The following is a 25,888-nucleotide window of genomic DNA, read 5'->3' as shown; positions in this document are numbered from 1 at the left end:
GCACAGAAATTGCTGATACTCATCATGTTTCAAAATCTGTGGGGAAAAGTAAAAGGATTTGACATGGGAAAGTGCAAAAGTGTACTCAAAACAAGACCAAAAAAAAAAAAAGAAGGCACTGTTTGAGGCTGCAGAAGTGTACTGAAGGTGAGTTATATTTATTTCATTAAAATATATTTTAAAAACATACTGTGTAAAAGAATTAGGATTCTCAATAATTTATTATTTACATTAACAAATTCTGTTTGACTGTTATTCTACAGATAAAAATGAAAAGTCTGCGGAAGAGAGTTGTATCAGCTTCTTCAGGACCAAGCAAGCCTCTTTTCCAAGAAACATGTCCAAAAATGCCTTTCTTTCCTTTTCAGTCCCTTCAAATTAATATTTGCAAACAGATGGCAAAAGGCTCAATGAGAGGTCATGTTGGTGAGTGTTGAGCACTCACAGTGAGGGCTTGGAATTCGGGATGCTCTGCAAGGGAGAGACCCCGAGGAGACTTAGACATTGCACTACTCAATAGTCAAGAGGCTGCAGGGTCCATTCCCACTCTTGCTCCCACTGTCCTATGTCTGCTGAAACCCATGGCATTACACAACCAGGAGGCCTGTGCCTGACCCCTCCAGGTAGATCTCAGAAAGCTGGACAAACTCCTTGAGACAGGGTGGCAGTGGAGAGACTGTTTTTCCTACCACTGTAGGCACGCTGCAGCTTATCATTCTTTCTCAGTTCAAACACAACATAAATGTCAGTGTCTTCCTTCCCATCCTCTGGGAAAAAATATGCATAGGGAATTATCTCTCTGATGTAAACATCTGTAAGCACCATTCACATATGCTGGTCCACATGAAAAGAAAAAATATTATCAAAGTGCCTGCCATAGCCTGGACCCTTCCTAGTGGAGCAGCTCAGCTTTCCCATCGGCTTTCCAGAATTCAGAATTCATCCGGGTACCAAACATCATGCACATTGTAATGCTAGTAGCTGTCTGCTTTACTATTCGAGGAAAGAGCAGTTGCCCTACCAGTGATTATACAAAAGCCCATGCTTAAAAGAAGTAAAGCTGTCAGCTCATGTGCTCTGTTTCCTGGAGGCACTCAATGGTATTTCTGACATCTCGTGTAAGGCACCAATCATCTGGTAGCTGAGCAAAAAGCCACCCACGAGACCTCCATTAAGCAACTGCAGAGGGAACTGACAAAGTTCAGCTGGTTTGCTTGTCTTCTTGCTTACAAAGCATAAAAAGTGTGGTCACGCCATCTGAGGAAGCTTCCGGTGGTATCCTAAAAGGGGAACACAACTTGCACCACAAGGAGCACGGGTGACTTGTACCTACTAGAGCACAAGTTTCTGACAGCTGTGTCAGGGTGGCGATTCCCACAGACATCGCAGAGATTTCCTCGGTCCCCAAGAAGCTGCTGCTGCCTTGCTTTCACAGAAAGTGAGTTTGTTGTCAGCAGCACAGCAGATACCTCCTTACAAGATGTCGCCATTAACACACAACAGAGGACACACTTTTAAAACCAGCTCTGTGGTGCTCTTGCTGCAGCTTCCCTGCCGTTGGTCTTGTCTGTGCAGCCTTGTTCACAGAGATGCAATGCCAGAGATAGCAGAACCTGTGGATGAAGAGGTTGGCTGGATGCTGGCTGGCTGACTGCCCCAGCGAGCAGCCTCAGTCCAGAATGTCAGTCTCAAATGGGACCAGGTGGTAGTATGTCAAATTGGTGACGTAAGCTGTTGGATCATCACTGTCTTCCAGCTCTGAGGTAAAGTCACTAACACTTTCGAACCTAAGGAGAGATGAAAAAAAAAAAACAACACCAAAAGGCATTAAGTCATTTAGAAAATCAAAGGAATTGAAAAAAAAGTACCAACAGAGTGGGAGAAGCACTTGGAGCTGATTCCATCCACATCTCCCTCTCCTGTACTCATGTGATTATGACTAAACCATGGGCCAATGAGAACCATAGTGCATGCAAGAAAGTAATCTTGTCACCCTTGACTTTCAAAGCTACTCTGAGGAAGGAAGCAAGGAAGCAGCGAGTCTTGGAAGAGTGAATCATGCAGTTGAAGTCCACATTCTTTTATTTTGTTCCCACAGCATGTGTCAACAACACAAAACGCCTCAGTTCTCACATAAAAGTGAAAAAGAAACTGCCTTTGATTCCCATCTGAACTTAAGCTCTCAGCCTTTCACTTCACAGGCACCTTCTCTGGGTCTGGCTTTTGTAAGAGGCCAAGTGTCTAACATAGGTAGGAAAAAAATTACAACTTTGTCCTTCCTTCAGAGTCTAGCTGTCCTTCCCATGCTACAGTGTTTAAATTTTGACAATCAAAAAGAATCTCCAAATATAAAAAGATTCTCAAATTTAGTTTCACTTGTTTTGGTATTTTCCTCCCCACTTCCCAACACCTGTTTCATAACCTGAACTTTTTCAAGAATTACCTACTGTTTCACACCTACTCTCAACCAGAAGACATCGAGCTGTTAAAACCTACACTTCTCTCTGTTACAATTCTCTCAGTTACACACATTCCACTCCAAGAAGGGTTGAATTTCTGTGGTAAGAAACATTATCTTCTTCCTGGATAGCCTAGCAGTTAAAGGCTGTCACTGCAGGCCAAGGACTAAATTTCAGCTCAGTTCTAAAAGGGGTTTGAAAAACCATAAAGTTTCTTTTTCTCAAATATACTCTCTCTTTAATATTTTGAAAGAAATTTCGTCCACTATGACAGAGTGAGAAAGAAAAGCAAGTAGAAACTGAAAAATGGCGCAAGATGGAAAAAGAAATTCTAACCTAGCTCTCACTTTTAGCATTTGTCTCTGACACCTGTATCAGCCTAGCTGGCCTACTCCAGCTATCTGAATGGCAGATAAACACATGAGCTTTAAAATAATTAATATCTAAAACTGCATCTCATCTACACATGAACTAGTTAGACTCTGGATAAGTGAAACAACAGCAGACATCCCTCTAACCTCACCCTAGAGGATGACCTAAGAGTTAAGTCTTTCAGAGGACCTGAAGAAGAGTGGTAGGGTAAACAAACAGACAAGTCTCCCACTCCCATCTCTTCCCAAAACTTTATTTAAAAGTGTCATGGGTTATTGGATAGCCCAGTCTATACATCCTGCAATCTATGGCCACAGTTCTGTCTTTTCCATATTCGCTCCTGGTCCTTCTCATCTCTTTTTTTAAAACTGAGAGCCAAAATAGAGAACTTTTTCCTTTTTTTGAGCAGAAACTCATTGATTTTCTCCCGCAGTGTTGTTGCTTTGCTCTTCACTTTAAATGAAAGAGCAATGAGACTGAACTTTGAATGTTTATTACCCTCATTCCTCTAGTCCCTCCAGGCTGTTTACTTGCCTGCGTGTGTGGGAACCTCTGCACAAGGGAGTTGACTTGGTTTGCCGCTAACACTTTGCAGATCACGTTGTGCTGTCTTATGGACTGCAAGTGATCCAGAAACAACAGATTATGAAATACCAGTGGGGCAGATAGAGTGAAGAAAGCAGAAAAGGCTATTCAGATTCCGCTCTTTCTCTCATCACCATAAAGCGACATTATTACATCTGAAAGGCTCCACAGTGGTTCTCTAGCCCCACTGATAGGTTACTACAAGCAGAATGTGAGGTGCAAAGCAGTGGAAGTCAGATGTTGTGGTTAAGCAGAAAGCTTTCCTTGCCACCAAAAAGGAAGTGTGTGCACAGCAGTCTGCAAAGCACTGCTCCAGAGTGCTCACACAAAACCAAACTCGATAAACCAGCACTGTTTACCACAGTCAGCAGATGTGTATGACACCAGTAGTCAAAATGCTTTTCTGCTGTTACCAACATGTCTTTCTCCCAAAATAAATCCTGCAACTCTGCTGTGGACCTTCAGATTCCTATATGCCTGAACTGCTGCCCTTAATTTTTTTTTCCTCCAAGTATCTTGACAGACACACTGTCTTTTGCAAGAGCCTACTTCTTGTGTTGCAAGACAAAATTCTTTATTAAGTTAATGCATTAAGTTTGCTAGTCAGATTCACCAGGAAGAAGAGGGAATAACATAGAAGCTTATGGTTTGGACAGGCTTGTCAGCCAAAAATCTGGTGGTTGGGCTCAAAGAGTGAGGGATGTTGAATGGAGTCAAATCTATTAGGTAGCCTTTCACAAGTAGAGTTTTCCTGGGCTCAGTTTTGGGGCCAGTCCTGTTGAATATCTTTATTGATGGCCTGAACGTGGGGATCAAGTGCAACCTCTGTCAGTTTGCAGATGACACCAAGCCGAGAAGGACTGCAAATGTGCTGGAGGGCAGGAAGGCTTTCCCAGAGGGATCTGGACAGACTGGATTGATTGGCTGAAGCCAACTGTATGAGCTTCAACAGGACCAAGTGCTGGGTCCTGCACTTGCATCACAAGTGGCCCCATGCAGAGCTACAGGCTTGGGGCAGAGCTGTGAAACCGCCTGGGAGAAAAGGACTTGGGGATGCTGGTCAGCAGTGGCTGAACAGAAGCCAGCGTGTGCCCAGGTGTGCCCAAGAAGGCCAATGGCCTCCTGGCCTGTATCAGAAACAGCGACCTCCAGGACCAGGCCAAGGACTGTCCCTGTGTATTCAGCACTGGTGAGGCCACACTTCAAATCCTGTGTCCAGTTCTGGGCCCCTCACAGCAAGAAGGACATTGAGGGGCTGGAGCCTGTCTGGAGAAGGGCAACAGAGCTGGTGAGGGGTCTGATGAGGAGCAGAGAGAGAGATGAGGTTTTTAAGTCTGGAGGAAAGGAGGCTCAGGGGAGACCTTATCACTCCCTACAACTGCCTGAAAGGAGGGTAGCCAGGTGCAGGGCTGGACTCCTCTCTGGGTAACAAGTGACAGCGCAAGAAGTAAGGGCCTCAAGTTCTACTGGAGAAAGTTTAGATTAGATATTATGAAAAATTTCTTGACTGAAAGGGTTATCAAGCATTGGAACAAACTGCCCAGGGAAGTGCTTGAGTCACCACCACTGGAAGTATTTAAAAGATGTACATGTCATAGAATCATAGAATGATTTGGTTTAGAAGTGACCTTAAAGACATCTAGTTCCAAATCTCCTGCCATGGGCAGGAACACCTTCCACTAGGTCAGTTTACTTGGAGCCCCATCCAGCCTGGTTCTGAATGCCTACAGGGATGGGGAATCTGTAATCTGGGGAGCTTGTTCCAGTATTTCACTACCCTTATCTAAAGATTTTCTTCCTAATAGCTAATCTAAACCTACTCTCTTTTAGCTTAAGGCCACCCCCCTTATCCTATCACATTCCTCCATGAAAATTTCCTCTACACCTCTCTTGCAGACCTCCTTCAGGTACTGGAGTGAATTTGCCAAAAAAGCAGCTTATCTAATGCCACAGGCTCTGCTGCTGGCCTAGAAGACAGAAGTGCAATCAATCTTTGCAGAGAAAGATACCTCTGTAACAAAACCAAAGCATAAGTTCAAATGCATTTATTTACCACCTTTTTCTTCCAAAAGGACTTCAGACTACTCCCCAAGAACCACACAAAAAAAAATTAGTTACAGCACATGGATGCTGAGCACACTGGCTTCACCACAGTTTGCAACAGTACGGTGTACTGCCAACTAAAATCAAAAAGGAAATGAAAGAAGCAGAAAAAACCTATTTCAGATCAACAGAGTAAGCAACTCCAACTTGGAAAAGCACTGTAATTTCTTTTGCAACAAGAAGCTGATGGGCAGGTAACCCAGGCTACCCAGCTAGCCAGTATAGGGAATGAGCACTTCCTGCTGAAGCTTCAAGCACTTCTTCCCAAAAAAATACAGGTTTGCTCTGCCAAATGTCTCATTGCAGTCCATCAGCAGTGAAAACCCAGAAGTCATAAAGTGTTTAATGCAGCTGAAAGGAAAAAATTCCCATCTGAGGATATCAAGTCCACAAGGAATTAACTCTGATTTCAGGGTAGAACACACCATAAATCCAATTTGACTGAGACCAAAATGGAACACAATAGGATTTGAAAGATTTTAAAGTTTCCTTTCTGGGTTAATAACATACATTTAAACCAATAGTATAGAAAATCTCTGCTTTTGAAAAAGGTTCAATTTTTACAAAATAGCTGTGCTACACTGGTTCCATTATCTCCTGGCTATTATGTCTTGGCCATAAAATACAGCTGCAGGATGGGAAAATTCAGCACCATATAAAACCCACATTCGAAATTTATTAACTACTTGACTCTTGACTTCACATCCTTTGGAAAGTTAAACCAAGTCAGGCTGCAAAAAGTCAGGCTGTTACCCTAGATTCATTTCTTCCACCACAGTTTATGGGAAACTATGCCTACCATTCAGTTTTTATCACATTAGTATTTTCTGACCTCAACAGTCTCTGACTTCAATGGGATGAGAGTTAGATAATTGTAGATTCTGATCCCAGGCTGGTAAGTTTTGCTTGGGCTGGAGCATATTTTTAAAATCAAACCTAGCTATAAATATTTTTTTAATATTTTTTTTAAAAAATAATCAAAGTGAAGCAGAAAAAGGCTTTCTTTGGTAATTTGCCACTCTCAGTACAAAGAGTGATCCACTGTGAACTATAACAAATTTAATTTCCAGGTATTGGCCTTACAGAATTACCTCTCGTGTGCCATTTCAGCTTCATTATAACAACCTTTTAAGCTTAAATGCCATTAACAAGGTCAAGGTCTAAAACACTAAATGATAAGTTAATAAAAAGACTTCAAGAAATTACACTGGAGCCAGACACACTCTTCAGCCCCTGACAAAATGTTGCCAAGCTCTAAACCTTGTTACAGACTGGCATTTCAAATATGACAAGACAGATCACTGCATTCAAAGATAAAGGCTCTGCAAATCTTCTAGTATTCTCTTTCCTTCATTTGACTGACTGGTCTAATGAAAAAGCAGGTCCAAATTTCTCATCAAAAATATTTAAGTGGTTCACTACCTGAAGCTCATTCAAATATCAGTCACCTGGTATGACAGAAATCTGTAGGAGCATATTTCCATCAATACCCATCTGTGAATACTGATGTAAGACCTACATGAATCATGGAATCACAGAATAGTTTGGGTCAGAATTGACCTCTGGAGATCATTCACTGCAACCCTCTGACAAGGCAGGGTCACCCAGAGCAGGTGACACAGGAGTATGTCCACGGGGATTTGGAATGCCTGCAGAGAGGGAGACTCCACAACCTCCCTGGGCAGCCTCTTGCAGCGCTCTGACTCCCTCAACATAAAGGAGTTCCTCCTCGTGTTGAGATAGAACTGCTTGTGCTTTAGTTTATGGCCATAGAAGCCCTCCTGGTTACCGGTTTCTGAACCGAGAACACTCACATGCATTAGGAAGCAGAACTTTCCAATGAAACCAGTCCAACCTGCCTTTTCCCTAAGGATACACACATCCTACACCAAGTCCCAGCCGAGCAGCTGTTGACCTTTGTTCAGTTACTTTCAGGGACATGTTCCCCTCTGAGGACAGTGTTTTTCTTCCCAAACCTTGTACTACTCTTTGTAGCAGGATAGGCCATTTGTTAGGCTGTTTGAGTTTCCAAGTTTGGGCTCAAACCAGCTCTCATCACAGTCATGAGAGAAAGAAACAATTCTGTTCTCCATTCACAGCACCCCTATGGCAACTTCAGTTCTTTTTTCATACACAGAGGATTGATCACTTTGGGGTCAATCATTACCCAATTTTACCAACGTTGACAGGAGGCTGCTGTGAAAGTGTTAGTAGTCGGGCTCAGTAACCTTTAACCAGTCAGCACGACAGTTGTACCAGTCTGGCTCTTAGACAGACAATAAAACTCTGCTAGAGAGGTGGAAAAGCTACATTGAAGGTGACAGCATTGCTCTTGCTCAAATTTCACTTACAAATGTTCTGCTGAATCTACATCCAGGTGCTTCTCTTTTCCATTAGGTATACTGTGGTCAATGACTATTGTTTCAGTGTTGGCTAAACAGAATCCATTTGATCTCATGATTTCTGTTGGGAGAAGAAAGACAACAAGATTATAAAAAAAGCTGTAAAACAACTGTGTGTCATATATAATTGACATGGCTATGAACTGAGATGTGGGCATGACATTGAAAATCTCCACAGGAAAACAGGAATGAAGAGATGGTTTCACAGCTTCTTGTATCTGCAAACTAACAGTACTCAAGCAATTTTATTCACCTATCCAATTCATGACACAGAGCATTTCAAGCAACTACCACTACCAAATCATAATTGTATTTTTCTTAGACAGTCCTAGGCTTAAGCAAAAAGAAAAAAGGCATTAAAATGGAAATGAAAAGTGACCTTACAAGTCAATTCAATCACCAACTCTAAGTTGTGTAAAGAAATACCATGTTTTACACTGCCCTTGATACTGCTTATTTGTTTCTAACTGTGTTAGAAGCCACCAATACAGAATATCTAAAATTTACACCTAATTCCACTGACTTGCTACCATGGGGAGAATTGATAACTAAAGAACAGTATTTGATGTGAATGAGAAATTAATCCACATCTGTGCTCTGTGGAAAGTCAAACTAGGCAATCACAAGGATTTCTTTCAGTCACACAATTTTAGATGAAGCTAGGACCAACACAAAATAAATGCACATTTCAAAAAAAATCAGCATTGACTTAAGTAGGATAACTCTTGATCTGCCTCTAGACACCATGACCCTGTGTTACTCCTTGCATTATCAGCACAAGGAAAAATATTAGTCTGTGACAGACAATATGGTAGGAGGAAAATACACCAACAAATTTCAGCTATATATACAGTTCAGGCAATGAACCGGACATGAGATGGGAGAGAGGAGGTAATTTTTTTCAACATTACATGCTCCTGCACTAAGGTAAAGCCAAAATTCGCTTCCATATTTTTCTTGAGAGTCATCTTTGACTTTCATTCCGTATTTTACTGGAACTCATTTTAGCAGAATATGTTTGGAGGTTGCGAAAACACCGAACCCCAGCAGAATCACATTTTGACTAATTTTGAGGCAGCATTGTACGGCTGTAAAGTAAGATTTACACCCTGAATTCAAATTCAGCTTTCAAATTAGAGCTTTCTCTCTTCTCCATCACCTACCACTCTGAGCAGGACCATGCAGGGGACAGTTTGTTTTTTAAGACAAAACAAAACATTTTTCCCTTCTTTTCCAAGACTGGAACCAGGAAGAAAGCTGCACTCTGACTAACAGGACTGTCAGTATTTTCCTAGTGTCCTTGACTTGACCTAAGAGTTACAGCATCTCACTGCTGCATGAACTGCTTTACCCATTATCATTTACTGCCATCTACTGACAGCGCTGCCAGACACTGAACCACTTCCATTGTGCAACAACCAGATGAGGCAAAATATCAATTAACAGCAGATTTCCAGCTATGTTCTTAGCATTAATGGCAGCAATCACTTGAATGATAAAATCTAATTACCACAAGATGCTTTTGGATAGCTGCATAGGTAGGATCATCTTCCTCCAGTTAATTAGGTATGACTCGTCACTACCAACAACAATTTAGAATTAAAACATGCTATTATTCAGCTGAGATAGTTTTGTTTGTACCAAAGAAAATTGATACCAGTTCCTTGCCAGGCACTATAAACTTTGGAGGACTATGTAGTATTTCACTTCAATTAACTGTAAATAAGCTCTTCTGGTGACACAAAACAGGACTTGCCATTAGGCTCAAACAAAGTGTTTCAGTATAGAAATACAAAACCAGGCACACCAGAAGCTCACAGACCTTTTGACAATGGTCACTAGCAGATGAAGAGGGGAAAGGCTAAAAGAATAGGCAAGGTCAGGCTCTCCACTTTACCCACTAGCAATCTGTGGTTTAGGGACTTCTTATGTCTCCACCTGTGACAGGTTTCAATGCACTTTTCCTCCACTTCCTTGTCTAACTCCCTTTTGAAGTCACTTCTGCTTTCAGTTTCACCATATCCTATGACAGTGAGTTCCACTCCTTAACTATGCTTTGTATGGAAACAAAACAATATTATAACCTTTCTTTTGTTTGTTTAAAGCCTGTTGTCTGTCAATGATAATCTATAGCTCTTGTTTCATAAGAAGTACAGGGTAATTGACCTCCTTCTATTCACAGCTTTGTAGACTTTCATCATACGAGTCTGTCATCTCTTCTCACAGGCAAGTTTCCTTCTTTAATTAACTCCCTACTTAGAAAAACTGATCAACAACTTGAATCCTTGCTCTTTATTTGTATAATTTTAAATTCTATTGTATCATGAGATGAAGAAACCAAAAGTGTGCATATTGTATTAAAGATGGGGTTATGCTCCTCTCCTCTGTTTCTCCCTCCTTTCCTAATAATATCTAATATCGAATATAATAATATTCTGTAATATAATAATAATATATGGTAATATAATAAAAATATCTAATATCCTCACTGCTGATATAATACATCTCACTGCAAAGCCCATTGCTTGGCACCATGCTTACATTTTCACCATACTGTACCAATAGCCTGAAAATCTCTTTTCTAAGTGGTACCAGCTCTATCATATGTGATGATATGCAGTAAGGACTGCATTTTCCTCACATTCCCTGCTTTGCATTTGTCAGCCTCCCATTTCATCTGCCACTTTATTGCCTGAATGCATGTTGCACAGTATATCAAGGAAAATGTTGTGTTCTAGATCACAAAGCATTATTGAGAACTACATTTTGAATTGTTGATAGATTAATAATAATGGGAACAGCAAATGAAGTAATTTTCATTCTTCAATTTTTGTGTCAATTGCATAAGTTAACAATTCTTACCTGATATTTTAACTGGACTTTGAAAGCTTGGCTGAATTTTATGGACATTGTCATTTTTTAGAACTTGGTCCAAAGGAGATCTCTCAAAGAATGTGAGGACAACTTCAGACCTTGAATACTTAAAAAGAGAGAAATAAAAACAGACATCCATTTTTAACCAGTAGTTTGCTTTGTCCCTCTTCTCCATTTCCACCCCTTCATAGTATGACAGAAAGACTTATTACAAATGACAGCTTGAAGGCATCACTACACAGTTCTGGCACTCAGCATTTCTCCAAGTTACTCAATAAATTGCCGCTGCTTTCAGAGTCTGGCAAAGCCCATCACATTCTAATCTGCAGGAGCGTGCATGTCACCATGAAGGAGGAGTCAAGCTGGGCTAAATTGGAACTTGGCATACTCACCTTCCAGGGCATGTTTATAATAGTCTTCAGAAGCTTTTCCACTTCATTAAGCCTGGCTTCTATATCATGGGCTTCTTTTATTGTGATGAGCCCTAGAAACAAAGTAAACACATCATAAGCATAAACAAAAAGCACACTTACACACACTTTAGCAGCCCTTCAGGAAGATGTGAAACAACTTCAAATATGCCTTCCAGAAATGTATTTTAAACCAACTGATGATAAAGTGTGCACCCCAAACTGAGGTGGGTGTAGTTTACAAGCAGAATTGCAAGCCTGACACAAACTCAGCTGTTTATGACCATATGTAGGAATTGCAAGACAAGCAGAAGTAGAACCACCTACTCCCTCACCCACAGTCTCACTACACAGCATTCCCAGCAGTGGTAGTTAAATAGCCCACTTTCTGCTTGCAAGAACCATTATTCATCCTTTTTCTCCCCTTAAATAAAAAGTAAATGAAAACCCAAGAAAACCAAAAGACACATCCTACAGATAAGAGGGGAAAAAATAAACACAAGCTAAACAAAAGGCTTTGAGAGCAGTTTTGTATTTCTCTGACTGTAAGCCTCAGTGAGTGGCGCAAAGAAAATTTCCCAGTATCATGTTTTTCAAGTGCAAGATAACTGTTAGGATGTTTTTTTCATCTATTCAGTCACTGAATTATCACAGTGCTGCAGAAGAGATTAAGACAATTTTTACTGCCTAGTATCCAGAATGATGCATTAAAAGGCAATATTGAATTGCTCAGTATGGTGATCCTAAACACTGATACTGTATTTTGTATGTTTAACCTGTGGGACATCTGTAAATTTCCCCTCCTCTAGCAGACTGAAAGAAATACAGCACAGGTTAGATGCATGTACAGGGCATATGAGGAGAAGTAAACCCCAAAATCTCAAATCTCTTTAGTGGGCCATTTATTGCTGATATTTGCAACCTACTTTTTCTAATAAAATCATCATTTAACTTCTGCATTTGTGCATCTTTTCCAAGGAGCAGAACACACCCAGAAAAAAAGAAATACCTAAGAGAAATTATTAAATATAACAAGCCACAATAAACAAACAAATGAAAAACTGAACAAAAACTGGAACAGGAAAAGACACAATGAATCAAAAATGTCAAAACTAAAAATCTGCAAAGCAGTCTGTGAGAAAACACTTCAATATACTACAATTGTGTTAAAGTAAGTGTATGTCCATCTTCCTATTCAAAAGACAAACACAAAGCCATCAAACATGCAGAGTGTGGGAACAGCATCCACAAACAGTTTCAGTCTGCACCAGTCCTTCTTGTTTGCTACCAATGAGATACAATCCCACAGAAACTTTCCAGACAAAAGTGTGACTTGGAAACTGTCAGCTCTCCTCCGGTTACAGCTCTAAATAAAACAGAGATTGTCTCCAAAGCAACGGGGTTTACTTGACAGCTGTCCCACAAAGGTCTCCTGCTTGTCTTTCTCTTGCTCAACAGTCCTTCATTTGGCCTGTTTTTTCAGCATGGCTGTCAGCTCACCCCAGTACAACTCACCCCCTCTCCTGACAGCAGAGCCATGCATACCAGCAGGCACATAAGGGAGGTGGCGTGTGTCTTGCTTTGGCTGGTGTACACTACAGTCAGGTAGCTTTGCTTGGAAATTCTCTGAAAGGCTGCAAATGTGAATAAATTCATCTGCATGGTCCACAGACTGCATACTAGCTGGGCTGTGCTTGGCATTACAGACCTGAATTGCAGACCAGCACCCTTCATCGTCCTAACTACGGGGTGCAGGCCAGGGTGGATCTGCTTCACCCCTCCACAAATGGGTTCCCATCCCACATTTGGATCAAATTCAAATTTTTCAATGAAAGGGCTTTCATCTTCCCTAAAGTAAAGAAAAAGCTGCCAATGGCCCCACAGCTCAGACACCCATCCGTGATGTTAGAAACACGCTGCTGGCCCTGCTGCACTTCAGAGAAAACAGAGCCAGCCACCCTGCCATGGGGTGCCTCCACTTCTCCTGCTGGTCTTGATCCACTCTGCATGAACACTGATACAGTCAGAGCAGAGACTGCCCAGTGGTGGCTCCCACCTCACTGTTGATCCACCAGGGATTCAGCATTCAACTGCACCTCTCCAATCCACCCTTGATATCTCGGACCTTTTCCCAGATAAGCATGGAACAAGTATTTTACCAGGAAGACAGATGCTTTCAAACAAATGAAGATATTCAGAATGGGGAAAAAAAACAAAAAACCCAAAACCACCTAGGCAACAACCCTGACCATTCATCCCATGAGGAAAACCAGCCAAGCGGTCAGGATTTCTCTCATTAGTAATCAGGGAAAGCATCTGCAGCTCCACACGGCCTTTTTATGCTTCACCAAGAAGTCAGACAAGGCTGACAGCCTGTTGCACTGTCACAGATCACCCCGTGGGAGGTTTTACAGCTTCTGCATTCACAAGGAATTTCCAGCCCTGTTATATATACTCCTTCCACCTCTTGGAAAGACACCAGCCATGCAAACCCACACTCCAACTTGGAAACTGGCACAGAAGACTTGTAACATCTCACACCATAAAAACTGTTTCTTACTGAAGCTTTTAGTAATATCAAACCCAAAAAGCAGACGGTGTAGGAAGGAGAGTGCTACATCTGCTTGGACAGCTTCCTATATACGTGCCTAATGATTGCAGATGTGCAGCTCTGGGGTGTAAGGCTGCTGACTTTAAATGAATTCCCCATACAAGGAGTTCACTTTGGCCAGGCTAAAGCCTTTCCTTTCCTACATCTGCAACCCAAACAAACAGAAACGACTTGACTGGCCTTATTATATACATATATTTAAACCTGTAATTTCTTCTGCAATTGTCATGAAGTTTGTAAGGTCCTCATTCATCTTAATTCTACAAGTCTCTGTTTCTAAAAGTTAACAGATGCTCTTGTGGTTTGCAGTTAGCCATAGACCACGATCCCACAACCTGAAAGACTGCTCCCAACCCCACAGCCACGCTAACCAGAGTGAGGCACTGCCTGTCCAAGCAGCCAGGAGGAGTGGAGGTCCTGATCCTTCCTTTCTATCCCTTTCAGCACTCTCTAACTGGCTGCTGGCAGCAACCACAGCACCTATGCTCATGAGGAACTCTGGGGTTTCACAAGGTAAAGTCTCTGGTGTTAACACTAGCTTGAGGTGCTCCCACCCTCCCCTGCATCTCATTTCCTCTCCCACACCACAACACAGAGCTGCTTCTGCTTTGCCAGCACAATGAGCTGAGCAGCAGGGAATACCTCAAACCACTCCTGTCAAAGGCTTCACCTCAGGAAACCCCAGACTCCACAGAAGAAGCAAGAGACTGCAGGCAAGGATGCCCCATCCAAGCTCCTTTCTCACCCAGGCACTATATCAAGTTCGAGCAGGAATGAGAATTTGTGTAAAGAAGAGAACCCACCCAAGTTCCCAGGCCTATTTTTCACTTTTTGGGGGGTTCTCCTTTGCCTGTCTTCTTTCTCCTTTTTGGAAGATTTGTCTAGGCAGAAAGAGAAATAAAAGCCAGAGACTGATGTAGAATCTCCAGATGCTGGAAATGCCTGAACAAACAGACACACAGACATGGCAGCTGACACTGCAGACAGAGCCCAGAATCCCCACCATTCATTAATCCTGACACAAATGAACCAAAATGTGGATGCATCTGGAGTGTGTGGGACCCCCTGGCCACATATGAAGCACCCAAACAGCAGCTACAACATGTCCTGAGGCTGTTGTCTCTGCCCATCGGCCATAAATACACGTCTAGCCTATGTTTCCATCTGGGGCTTTTACTACCCAAGAACCCTTTCTGTTTGCTATAAAATAAAAATAAGATACCAGTAAAGCAACAAGTATCCTGGAACCAGTTGAGCTTTCTTCACTTGTTCAGTCATGCAACAGAGCTGAACTCAGAGCTGGGAAATTTGTTAGTGAGGTCATGGTGAAAAGCTGTTCTCATGCCTTTTTCTCAGCTCTGGCCCTTGTCTGGACTGCTAATGGAAAACATGCACAAACTCCTCTCAGGAAAACTTTGCTCTCTGTCTTGTCACCTGTACTTTACTTGGACAATTGGCTATTATTTCAAGTGATTTAAATGCTAAATAAACACCTATGTTTATAGAGTTTGAGGTGAAGTCCCGCAGGCTCCTTTTTTTTTGCCACAAACACTGCTGCCAAATACCACAAACTTCTAAGATTCCTTCGCCCTGCACACAGGGGAGCCAACAGACTGGGTGACATGAGGGATGACACTGCCTAACCCAGCGTGGCACTCGCCTGTGCCTGGGAGATTGCTTTATTTTTATTACACAGTCAGTGACCTCACCCAATGCTTTTGACATTTTCTCTGCCCCTTTCCAGACTGAGAGCCCCAGGCAGAGTACTTAAGGCTGGAAAGCTTTCAGTCTGAGAGCAAGTGTAGGAACTCCACACAGAGCAGCATGTGTCTGGAAAAGTATGGCACGAGCAGCACCAGAAGCCTGCAGCTTTCTTCCTGCCCTGAGTCCCTGGTGCCGGGGCAGCTGCAGGAGGCTGGGAGAGCAGGCCAGCAGCTGTGTACCTGGCACGCTGGCTCACAGCGTGGGAGAGGGGCCCAGAGCTGCACACAGGCAGGAAACGAGCTCAGCAGCAGAGGAGAACAAACTGAGAGCCAACTCCTGATGTAAACACACAAGCCTTGGTAGGGCTGTCCTATTACTGCTACGTGAGCCACCAAATCTGCAACTAATGACATTGTGAAAACCGCGGATGATGCACCCCATGTTTCTCCCACAGGAAGCAGGACAGGAATTGCAGCGTGTGCTTCATTGCTCATAATGAAATCACAGAGCATTCCTAACAGTGAGCATACACGGTAAGCATTGTCTTAAAAATCCTCTAGTGCCTTCCAAGGAAGAATAAGCTCATGCCCAAGTCAAGTACGTATCTGTAATGTCATGTCAATGATGACACACAGAAGCCTGTTTCTCTGGAGTTGTGTTGCTATGTACAAGTCACTATGTATATATACATGATATCAAACTGTGGGCAAACCTTGCCTCTCCAATCTGAAGGACTACACTTCATGTCTGTGGTCAGGACAGGAGGAAAGAATGTCCAAGAGATACCCTATTTTCTCAAAATCAGTTCTATACGTACAGGAAGCTGAGCAAGAGCAGAAGCCAAGGTGTAATTTCTGAAGACACATGCAAGATGGAATGCCAATAGTCCTAAATGCTGTGTGTTTCAGTATGTACATGAAGATTAAAGTTGTATTGAGCCCCTCTCATCTAATTCTCTCTCCATTCCCTACAGGAAGACTGCAGAGTAGGTATAAAGGGAAAAAAAAAAAAAAAAAAAAAAAAAGAAAGAAAGAAAAAAAAAAAGTAACAAATAAATCCAGAGAGAAATCCTACTGTGTTCTGCAAATCTACACTGCAAGAAAGATTTGAGGCTTATAGATTCAAATCATGAGTCCATCCCTCTCTCTTTGCATAAGATCCCAACCAGCAGTTAGGGGTTTAATATCTTGTTAATACATATAAGACATATAAGCTGCCTTGTATGGGAGACTGCTACTTTTCTGCCTCTCCTGACCAGACTTCAATTGGAGATGTGCTCATTTTCCCCAGTTACAGTATTCATTACCACTGCAGTGCTAAAACTTTTTGATCCTTTTCCCTCAATTCCTTCTTTCTCTCAGACATGTTCTAAGCCCTGTGCACACACACCATCCAGGATGTAGATGGAGCAATAGAAGGAAGGTCCTAGTCATTAGAGAACAATGTTAAATAAAAGAATCTAATTTGATTCATCCAAAGAAGGGACAGGTCCAAAGTCAGCTCAGGGTGCTAGGGACCATATCCAGTTGACTTCTAAACAGATCCACAGACAGATATGCCACAGAAACATGCATAAACTGAAGCTACTCAGCTGGCACATGGATCAGGGCTGAAAGATGACAGACAACTCAGCCCCATTTTTTCTGCTGTTTTGCCCCTTTGTACTGCTTCCTACTTCCTCCCTCTGCTGGACTGGGTCTTCTCAATACCATTGCAGCTGTCATTTTCCTCTGCTTCATGTATGGGGAATACACCATACCTCACTCCTCCTAGCAGCTGCCAAGGTAGGACCCCTCCTCATGACAAACACATATTCCCTCAACCTTGCCACCCGGGAACTATGGCATTAGCCACCTCAGACTGGACTCTGAATAGGCCCAACCAGCTCCCATTAACAGCTGCCTCCTCTCTGATAAAGGAGAGGAGGATAAAAGATTGCCAGAAGGGCAAAGGAATACTCAGGGGTATGTGAAAGCAGGAAATGAAAAGAAAAAAAAAAAACCAGCAGAGGGGAAAGCTTGTTTCACACAACTTTTCTTCAATAACTGCAGAAATAACACCACAGGGATCCCTTAAGTCCAAAGACTTGATAAGATCCAGAGAAAGGCAGATAATTACAGGCAATCAGGGATGTCAGATCTTCAATTACTAGAGACCAGGACTGTCATTTTTCTGTTCTCTGCCTGTTATTTATGCTGTCTTCAGCAGCATCTGGTTCTCATCGCCAGAGACAGGGTCCTAGAGCTAGCTACAGCACAGGTCTGACTTAAGTCTGGCAGCTCTAGCAACTCCTCTTTGATGCCTCTTGCCTAATTCTACAACCCCTCTCTCAGGGCAGACACACTTGCCTGTTCCCCTTGCTTGTTCATCCACCTCATGTGAGAAGAGTCACTGTGGCCTTTACAAAGGATTTGCTATTGATGCAATATCACTGACAAGATCCCTCTTGGTGGCACTACTGGGGGAGCAACTGAAAGGACATAGCAGAGCTGAAAAGAGGGGTGGGAGTAGAGAGGTGGACTTTTGATATCTATCACATTGTGCTGCCCTTCCTAAACTGATGATGAGGACCAAAATTTTTAAGAGATATCAGTAGACAAAATGCATGTGAGTCACTCCATATATTCAGAAGTTCCGCTAGGTAGTAGCAAACATATTGAAGATACTGAGATAAATCTGTTGGATGCAGAAAGAGAGAGAGCTTTTGAAACCCTTGTCCACACCTTTCTTCTTTTGCAGTTCTTTGAAGCAGATGCAGGATGGGAAAAAGTCCTGTCCAAACAACTATCTGACTGAAATCCCCAGAGCAAAAGTGACCTGAGGACCCTGATGAACTCGAATACCCATCTAAATAAAAGAGGCAAATTAAAAGCTGAGAAACCCAGACCATCAAGATGATGGGTTTTCCACACATTGTATTATTAGTTATGGGATCTCCCAGGATTTCTGGAATGCAAAAGGCACATTTTGGTGGCAGAGCACAGCAGACAGGCTTTCCCCACAGAGTTGCCTGTCTTGGTGCCTGAAGAACCACAAGAAAGGGAAGGATGTCAAAGAAGCATGGGACAGAAGTGAACAAAGCAGTCAAAACCTGATGAAAAGTGCAAGCTCCTACAACATTTTTAAGTGCTGATTTCTTATCAGGTGAGAGCTGTCATGAAAAACACACCTCATTTCCATTCCTTTCCACAAAAGACTTCCCTGACACACTGCCTTGGTTCACCACAAAAATGCAACTTGTGTCTAGCTTTATAACAACACAGTCAGCTTCATTTATCTCCATCATTACAAATGAACCATGAAATTCAGCTGATAAAAAAACAAACCCAGAAGCCACAAACTTAATTTTGGTTATACAGTTCTGCTAGAGTCTGATAACCAAGAGCTGCATCTTTTGTCTGCCAGACAGAAGCTCTGAGCAAGCTCCACTAATGAACTGTTGACAATGTCAACAATGAAAAGAGCACAATAGATGCAGTGTATTTATCCGTATTGTCACAGCACCGAGAAACAGCTGCTGTCTGTGGAAACCACTATGCTGCTCCTGTAGAGCTCCCTCTTCTCATAAATCACAGCCCCAGATGGTCTTGTAAACAACAACAACAGCAACGCTCTACTGCAGCACACCGAAAACTAAGTTATGAACGCGGCATTAGCAAGCAAACAACGTTCCTGGGCTGGCTCCTTGGGAACTGCCTTCTGTGTTGTGCACTTCCAGTGGCAGCCCTGGAGGAGCAGCCTGCTGCACAGCCACTGGGACAAGGACCACCTGCACCCTGCAGGAGGATGCCACCCCAGGGGCAGGCACCAGGCTTGGAGCTGGAGCTCAGCCCAAGCCCTGTGAGGGACTGCTCTGGTCTGCAGCAAGTGGAGCAACCGCTTCTGTGCTACGAGGCAAAATAAAGGTGCAAGGTTTCTGTAGGAAATCTCCACCACTGCTAGAAAACTTCTATGGATGGACAGAGGTCAAGCACCTGCAGGTTGGAAGGGAACAGAGAAAATTCTGCAGAGACATAAATAACCATGTGTGGCAGCACACCGGTGAGGGAAACCTGGAGGCAAAGAAAAGGAACAGAAAGCAGCTCAGGGAACACAACTTGGAGAAGCAGAGAGGAAATAACAGAAAGAAGAGCAAGGGAAAAAAGACCACGACAAAGCAGAATGAGTCAGATGAGGCACGGAAAGGAGGAAAATGAGAACTTTGGGAAGCGAGGCCCATCTAGTAATAAAATAAATCTGTCAGCGAGTTTCTGATTTGTCAGCTCAGAGTATCAGAGCAGGACCAGGCACTACCCGTGTGTACAACATGAACACTTACATTGGAAGAGCATCTGAGCCTCTGTTCTTTGATAACAAAGGTAGAAACAAGTGCAGAGGAGGATTGCCAGAAACCACTCTGCCACTCCAAAGGCAGAACAAATCCCCGTTCTGAAAGGCTGCTAATGTGCTCTTTTGGCTTCCTTAAGGGGTTGATTCTGCCCGCACTGAAGTCAAAGGTGAGGAAGGTGTGTGACTGGTGACTGCACTGAAGCTGGATCAGGTCCTGGAATAAATCTTAGATAAGACCTCCTCATAAGTAGTATTTAGAGAAAATAGCAGGGAGAGGGTGGGAAGGGTAGGAATCCTTTTCCAGATTTATACCTCAGTTTTGGTGTCTATTTGGTCTGTTGCGACTATTTCTATTTCCATCAATTTTAAGTCAGCTTCGAAATCCATAGCTCTGCCTTTCTCAGGAGAACTGATTAAATTCAAAAGTAGACTTTTGCATAGAGAAATAGACAGCTTAGTAACATTAGGCTGCACTCCTTGCAGGAGTGAATGAACTTGTGTTTTCCTGTGATCCTCTTTTGTACATTTGCCTAGAGCAAGGGCCAGGCAGATTTCAAAGACAAATAAAACACTAGCAAGTTGCTGTTAACATCAGAGTTAATCATACTTAGTCACTCTGCAGGTATTCACATATCTAACCTTGTTTACCAGCTTCCTAGTAAACAAGGAAGATGCCTTGTGCTGCTGAACGTCCTTGGCCTTTAGCATCATTGTACATTCCAGATGCAGAGAGTGCACTCTGCCACGTGTTCTTGTTAGTTACCAAAGACACAACCAAACTGTGGGAATGCCCTACTCGCCCTGGGACCTCCCCTCCTCTCATATCAAAGAAAGAGTAAGATGAACAGCCACTGCAGACAGCTACACCTCCCATCCTCTCGTCTGCAATCTCAAAGCACTCAGCAGCTCCAACAAATTAGGAAGGGAGGGCATTGTGGAAGTCAGTCCGTGAGGATGAGAGGGTCAAGAATGGAATGGAGAGGATGGTTTCCTCATGCTGAGCAAGAAAAGGAGCACACTCCTGCGCAGCATGAACTGTCTGCTGAAGCCAGCAATAAGGGTAACAACCAAGTCTTTCCAAAATTGCTGACGTTTTTAAAATAACCATAACCTTCATTCAAAAAGTTAATAACATCAAATATCTCAAGCTTCCACTCTCACTCTCAGTCATATCCCTTAAATGTAACACACACTGCGGCTTGACTGAGCTGTAGGATAATGTTAGTCCTTTTAATGCTCCTTAGGCAAATCTGTAGGGACTTTGGAGTCCTTCAATGAAATGCAAATTTGGTTTGCAACACTTTATCACTTCCTCCAGATAAAAGGCACAGCTGATATTCACCTTCTTTCAGGAAGCCCAAGATAAACACACACACACACAAACTCACATACATATGCAAACACATTTGTATATGTAAAAATATATGTATATATACAAATGTCTATGACCAAATGCTAACACACACAAGAATGGGCTTTTGTCAGGTGTTTTTATTGGGTTAAGTGCATTGAACTTCACTGTAGACAATAGGACATCTGCTTTTAAACAGAGCATTAAGAAACCATGCTTCCCCCATTAATTTTGTGAAGACTGGACATGCCCTATGCAATCACTTCTTACATACAAAGCTTTGCATCACTGTCACTTAGTTAAATGAGATTTTTATGTTTCAACTTTGTCAAGTTATCCAGAGGCTCTGGCCAGCCAATTTAAAATGTTGGTATGATGAAGTGTTCTTTAGGCAGAGAAGCATACTCTGCAAAGTAATTTTCTTTAGAGCAGGAGCAGCATAATTTTAAACAGAGAATTGCTGAAATTGTGACGCATGCTGTAATTGCTTAGAAACTACTCCTGATTTTTATTCTGTCTCTCTTGCAAAGTTAACCCCCACCCCCTCAACAAGCTAAACAGATCATAACCTACTTATATCAGGTTTTGATTTTTCAAATCCTGAACTGATGCTTTGCTCATTCCCCATTCACCTGAAGTCAGTGCGCCTGTTCCTGAGATAAAGGTAAGTCAAGGTTGCTGGCTCTAGGTTTTAGGCAAAGATTGAGCAATACAGGCTGAGGATAGTTAATCTTTCCCAGCTGTTCATGCATGAATGGTGTATCTAGCTGGGACTGTCAAGTAAAGCCGGCGCAAGGGACTATAATTCCCATTTTGCTCAAATACACAAATAATGCTTCGTAGAGAAGTGGAAAGAGTCGAATACTTTGCAAAAGCTCTGTCAGTCCTCAAGACAGGAGAGGAGCCATGCTCAGTTGAGACAGGCACTGAGGAATGAGAGGGGCTTTAGGATAAGCAGCAGCTCCTGTGTGCAACCAGCAGGGAAGAGCACTCAGAGGGGCAGGAGGGCAAGGATTGAGTCCATTTGCAGCCAGACACAGCACACTCCCCAGTCTAGCTGCCAAGCTACTCTTCAGAGCCCCATGAAGCCAACGAGGACTACCGGCACTCTGGGACGTCAGTTTTTAGTCATAGTGACTGGCAGGTGCTGTGCCCTGCAGACCACAGGCAGGCTCTCTCCAAACCTAGCCAGCACCCTCAAAAGCCGTGGCCCAGGTGCCACGTACACTTGAAGGCCATGTTACTGGGAATTAATTGCCACTCAGCACCAGTAAAAATCACATCCGCAGTTCTTTGGGTAAGACGCGGTGGGTAACAAGCTTTTGCAGTACTTCAGATCCCTGGTCAGCCACAGAAACGCGCGAGGCGCTGTTTGTGCCGGCACACAGCAGGGCTCAGAGGTGGGCTCTGGCATCCGCTGGAACAGCCCCATTCCCAGCCTGCACCCCAGCTGGGGAGACAGCCCTCCCCGGCCCTGCGCATACCTCCCGTCGCAGAGAGGGGCTGCGTGCGCCCGGCCCCGCCGTCTGCAGAGGGCACTCGGGGCCCGCCGGCGGAGCGCAGCTCCCGGGGCCGAGCTGCCGCCTCCCGGCACGGGCCGGGAAAGCCCAGCGGACACAGGGCGGGGAGAGCGCTGCGGCTCCCGTCACACAAGGAAAAGGTACCAGAGTTTTAATGTGAGGCTCATAAAAAACCCAAACCTAGCCCGCCACCAGAGGTAAGGGATCGGGCAGGACCGTGGAAAAAGCCCTGTCTCACTATAAACACCTGTCAGAAAACAACCTTGGGGAGGCAGCCCGGGAGAGATTGCCACTGGCAGGGCACAGAGCCAGCTGTCACACAGGGACGGCCCAGGAATGAAGTCCGGTGGGTTTACACCTGTATGAGCAGTGGAGTCCCAGTTCCGAGAATGGCGAAAGACAGACCCTCTGCAAGGGGTCCCGCTAGCGAGGTGAGAGGGGGGAAAACTTTCCCATCCTCTCACAGAGAAAATAATGCACAGAATATCGGTTTACCCCGTTCCTATTCAATCCAATAATTGACATTGTAACTCAAGTGGGGAGACTGGAAGTGCTAGGCATACACCCATTTTCAGATGACTGGATTCTCCTCACCGCTCCAAATACTTGAAATACATCAGAGTACAACACGTAACTCTATCTAAAAAATACCCCAAACATTAAACAAACTAAACCCAACCCACAAGACAGCTTGGGTACATCCTGCTTCTGCACAGCAAGGCCTGAGCATGGACAACATCCCTCGAGTTTGGCTAATCCACTTCAGAAACTGGAAGAGAACAGACATCTCTACTGGCCGCTGCTACAATTCCCGTTTCTCAGAAGTTATGCAAGGAATTATGCCAGCTCCCAGAGTTACTCCGTCCCCTGGCAAGTGCCGCAGCCTTTTTTTTTTTTTTTTTTTTTTTTTTTAATGCCCTCTCCGGAGGCAAACAGCATACCAACATGCGAAGATTTTTCAGCTACACCCTTTTTCCTGCCAACCACCCCCCTCAGCCTTTCCTCAGGGAGCCCGGAGGCACTGGAGAGGGGCACCACTAACGGGGATCCCTCTGTTTCCCCAGCCCAGCCCAGCCCAAAGCCGCGCAGCTGGAGACAGCAGCAGCGATATTGGTGCGGGGAGCCCCCGCCTGCAAACATACAGTCAAAAAAAAAAAAAAAAAAAAAGGAAAAAAAAAAAAAGAAAAGAGAAACACAAGACAAATCAACATCCCGGGAGGAGTTTCCGACCGCAAAACGCCCTCGCAGTTTTTCTACACCCCCCCCCCCCGCCCCGTCCGGTTCTCAGCGGCTGTAGCTCCTCACCCCCTTCCTTCCCTCCGCCGAGAGGGACGGCTCGCCCGCCCGTCCTCCCGGCCACCGCCACCGCCGGGGCAGCGGCGGCCGAAACCCGCCCGCCCGCCGAGCAGAGAGCGCCAGGGCCGCGGAGGCTGCTCAAACCTTGGAGCAAGGGGGAGCGGGACAGCTCGGGCCGGTCCTCGGGGAAGGAGTCGAGGAGCCGCTTGAAGAGGCGGCCGAGGTCGGAATAGCTGCGGTGCAGGTAGAGGATGTTGCGGTCCGACCACTCGGTGCGGATCTCGTAGAACTCCTCCTCGTCGCCCCGCCGGCTGATGATGAGCCGCCGGATGCCGTTCACCCAGCAGCCCCGCACGTACATGTTCACCAGCGAGGTGCCCTCAAACACGGCCGAAGCCATCCCGCTGCCGCCGGCACATCCCCCGCCGCCGGCGCAGGGCGAAGCGCACCGCCCCGCGCCGCCGTGGCCAACTTAAGAGGAGGAGGAGGAGGAGGAAGAAGAGGAGGAGGAGGAGGAGGAAGAGAGAAGGGGGGTGCCACCCGCCCCACGGCGCCCCCGGCCTGGCCCTGCCCGCCGGGGCTGTGTCGCCTCCCCGCGCTGGAGGGAGGCTCGCTAGTGCCTCACAGACGGCGGCGGCGGCGAGGGGACAGCCCGGGCACCCTGCCCCGCCGAGCCCCCGGCGCCGAGCAGGACGGCTCTGACCCCCTCCGGGGCGGGGAGCAGGGCGGCTCGGCCCCTTCTTCTCGGCTCCGCAGGAAGGCAGAGCCCCTCCCGTCCAAAGGCGGGGGGACGCCCCGGCCCCGCAGCCAGCGCCCACCCCCTCCGCTGAACCCTGCGGTCCCCGAGGGGCGGGATCCTCCTCTTCCTTCTCGGGACGTTTTCGTAGATACCGCAGACATGACGAGCACTTTTTCCCCCCTCCCTCTTTTCTGTGATCCCAGAAGGTTTTTTTTGGTTTTGTTTTTGTTTTTTGTATTTTAAGCCTCCGTCCCGGCCGGCTGAGGGAGGAGGAGGGAGCCTGGCGGGCTGTCAGCCGCCAGCAGCGCACAGGACGGACCAGCGCCCGCAGTGCCCCGGGACACCTCGGTGGAGCCCCCGGCGACCTCCTGCGGGAAGGGCGGCCAGCGCTGAGAGGAAAAACAGGAGGAAGGGAGTACACAGCTGGTGCCTGGGACTCCTTCGGCCTTTTAATAATAGTCTGGCGGGGCGGCATCCCTGAAGGAGCCTCCAGCAGCCACGCTTACGGGAGGGAGATGGGGATATGCTGCAAATACAGTCCCTCCTTCCCACCGGGACCTCATGCCATGCAGTGCCCGAGAGCCCAGAGACCGGGGCCGAGCAGTCGGCAGCGGGCATCAGGCGAAACTGGAGCAGCCCCGTAGAGCAAGGAAGGGTGTGGGAGATGCCTGGATGCCTGCAAATGCCTTGGAGCGGCGAGGCTAAGATATACATACTGAAGGTGAAGCAAATGACAGCGCAGTGATGTAGGATGCATCATCCAAAATGGGATTCTGCTGGAATGCAATGGCCTCCGGCATCAGGCTTTCTGAGGCAGGAGGGCTCGGCAGGGCCAAAGGAGGGCAGCGAGTGACTTTCCTGGGTCATGCCATGGCCTGGGGCAGGAGAGACCCCTCCTGTTTGTATAATTTGGGGAGGTCAGAGGTCATTACACTCACACCATGTATTATAAAATATAAGCCAGTTTCGGCCAGAGTGACATCTGTGGCTCAGGAGGCCAGGAATTCACATGGTAAAAATTCAGGTGCTGTCTAACCTCTCAGAAAAACCAGCAGAGCCCAGAGGAAAGACCACTGTTACCAGGATCAGCCAAAAAGCAGTGCTTGGAGAGCATGACAGCTGCATCAGCTTGA

General features: G+C 45.1%; 1 protein-coding gene across 1 annotated transcript; it reads right to left on the bottom strand.

The window, feature by feature from the left end:
- Nucleotides 1–137: 137 nt before the first annotated feature.
- On the bottom strand, nt 138–25,587 carry PXDC1 (PX domain containing 1). Its single transcript, XM_066325340.1, has 5 exons — nt 24,161–25,587; nt 11,188–11,279; nt 10,784–10,901; nt 7,871–7,982; nt 138–1,787 (listed from the first exon to the last, which is right to left on the bottom strand). The coding sequence occupies exons 1-5, from the start codon at nt 24,414–24,416 to the stop codon at nt 1,670–1,672; spliced, it is 696 nt and encodes a 231-aa protein (XP_066181437.1). The 5' UTR covers nt 24,417–25,587; the 3' UTR covers nt 138–1,669.
- Nucleotides 25,588–25,888: the final 301 nt, after the last annotated feature.

The sequence above is a fragment of the Sylvia atricapilla genome, chromosome 1 (assembly GCF_009819655.1).
Source record: "Sylvia atricapilla isolate bSylAtr1 chromosome 1, bSylAtr1.pri, whole genome shotgun sequence".
In the NCBI taxonomy this organism is placed as follows: domain Eukaryota; kingdom Metazoa; phylum Chordata; class Aves; order Passeriformes; family Sylviidae; genus Sylvia; species Sylvia atricapilla.
The sequence above is the reverse complement of the archived record's forward strand: the minus strand, read 5'-3'. Positions and strand labels throughout refer to the sequence as shown.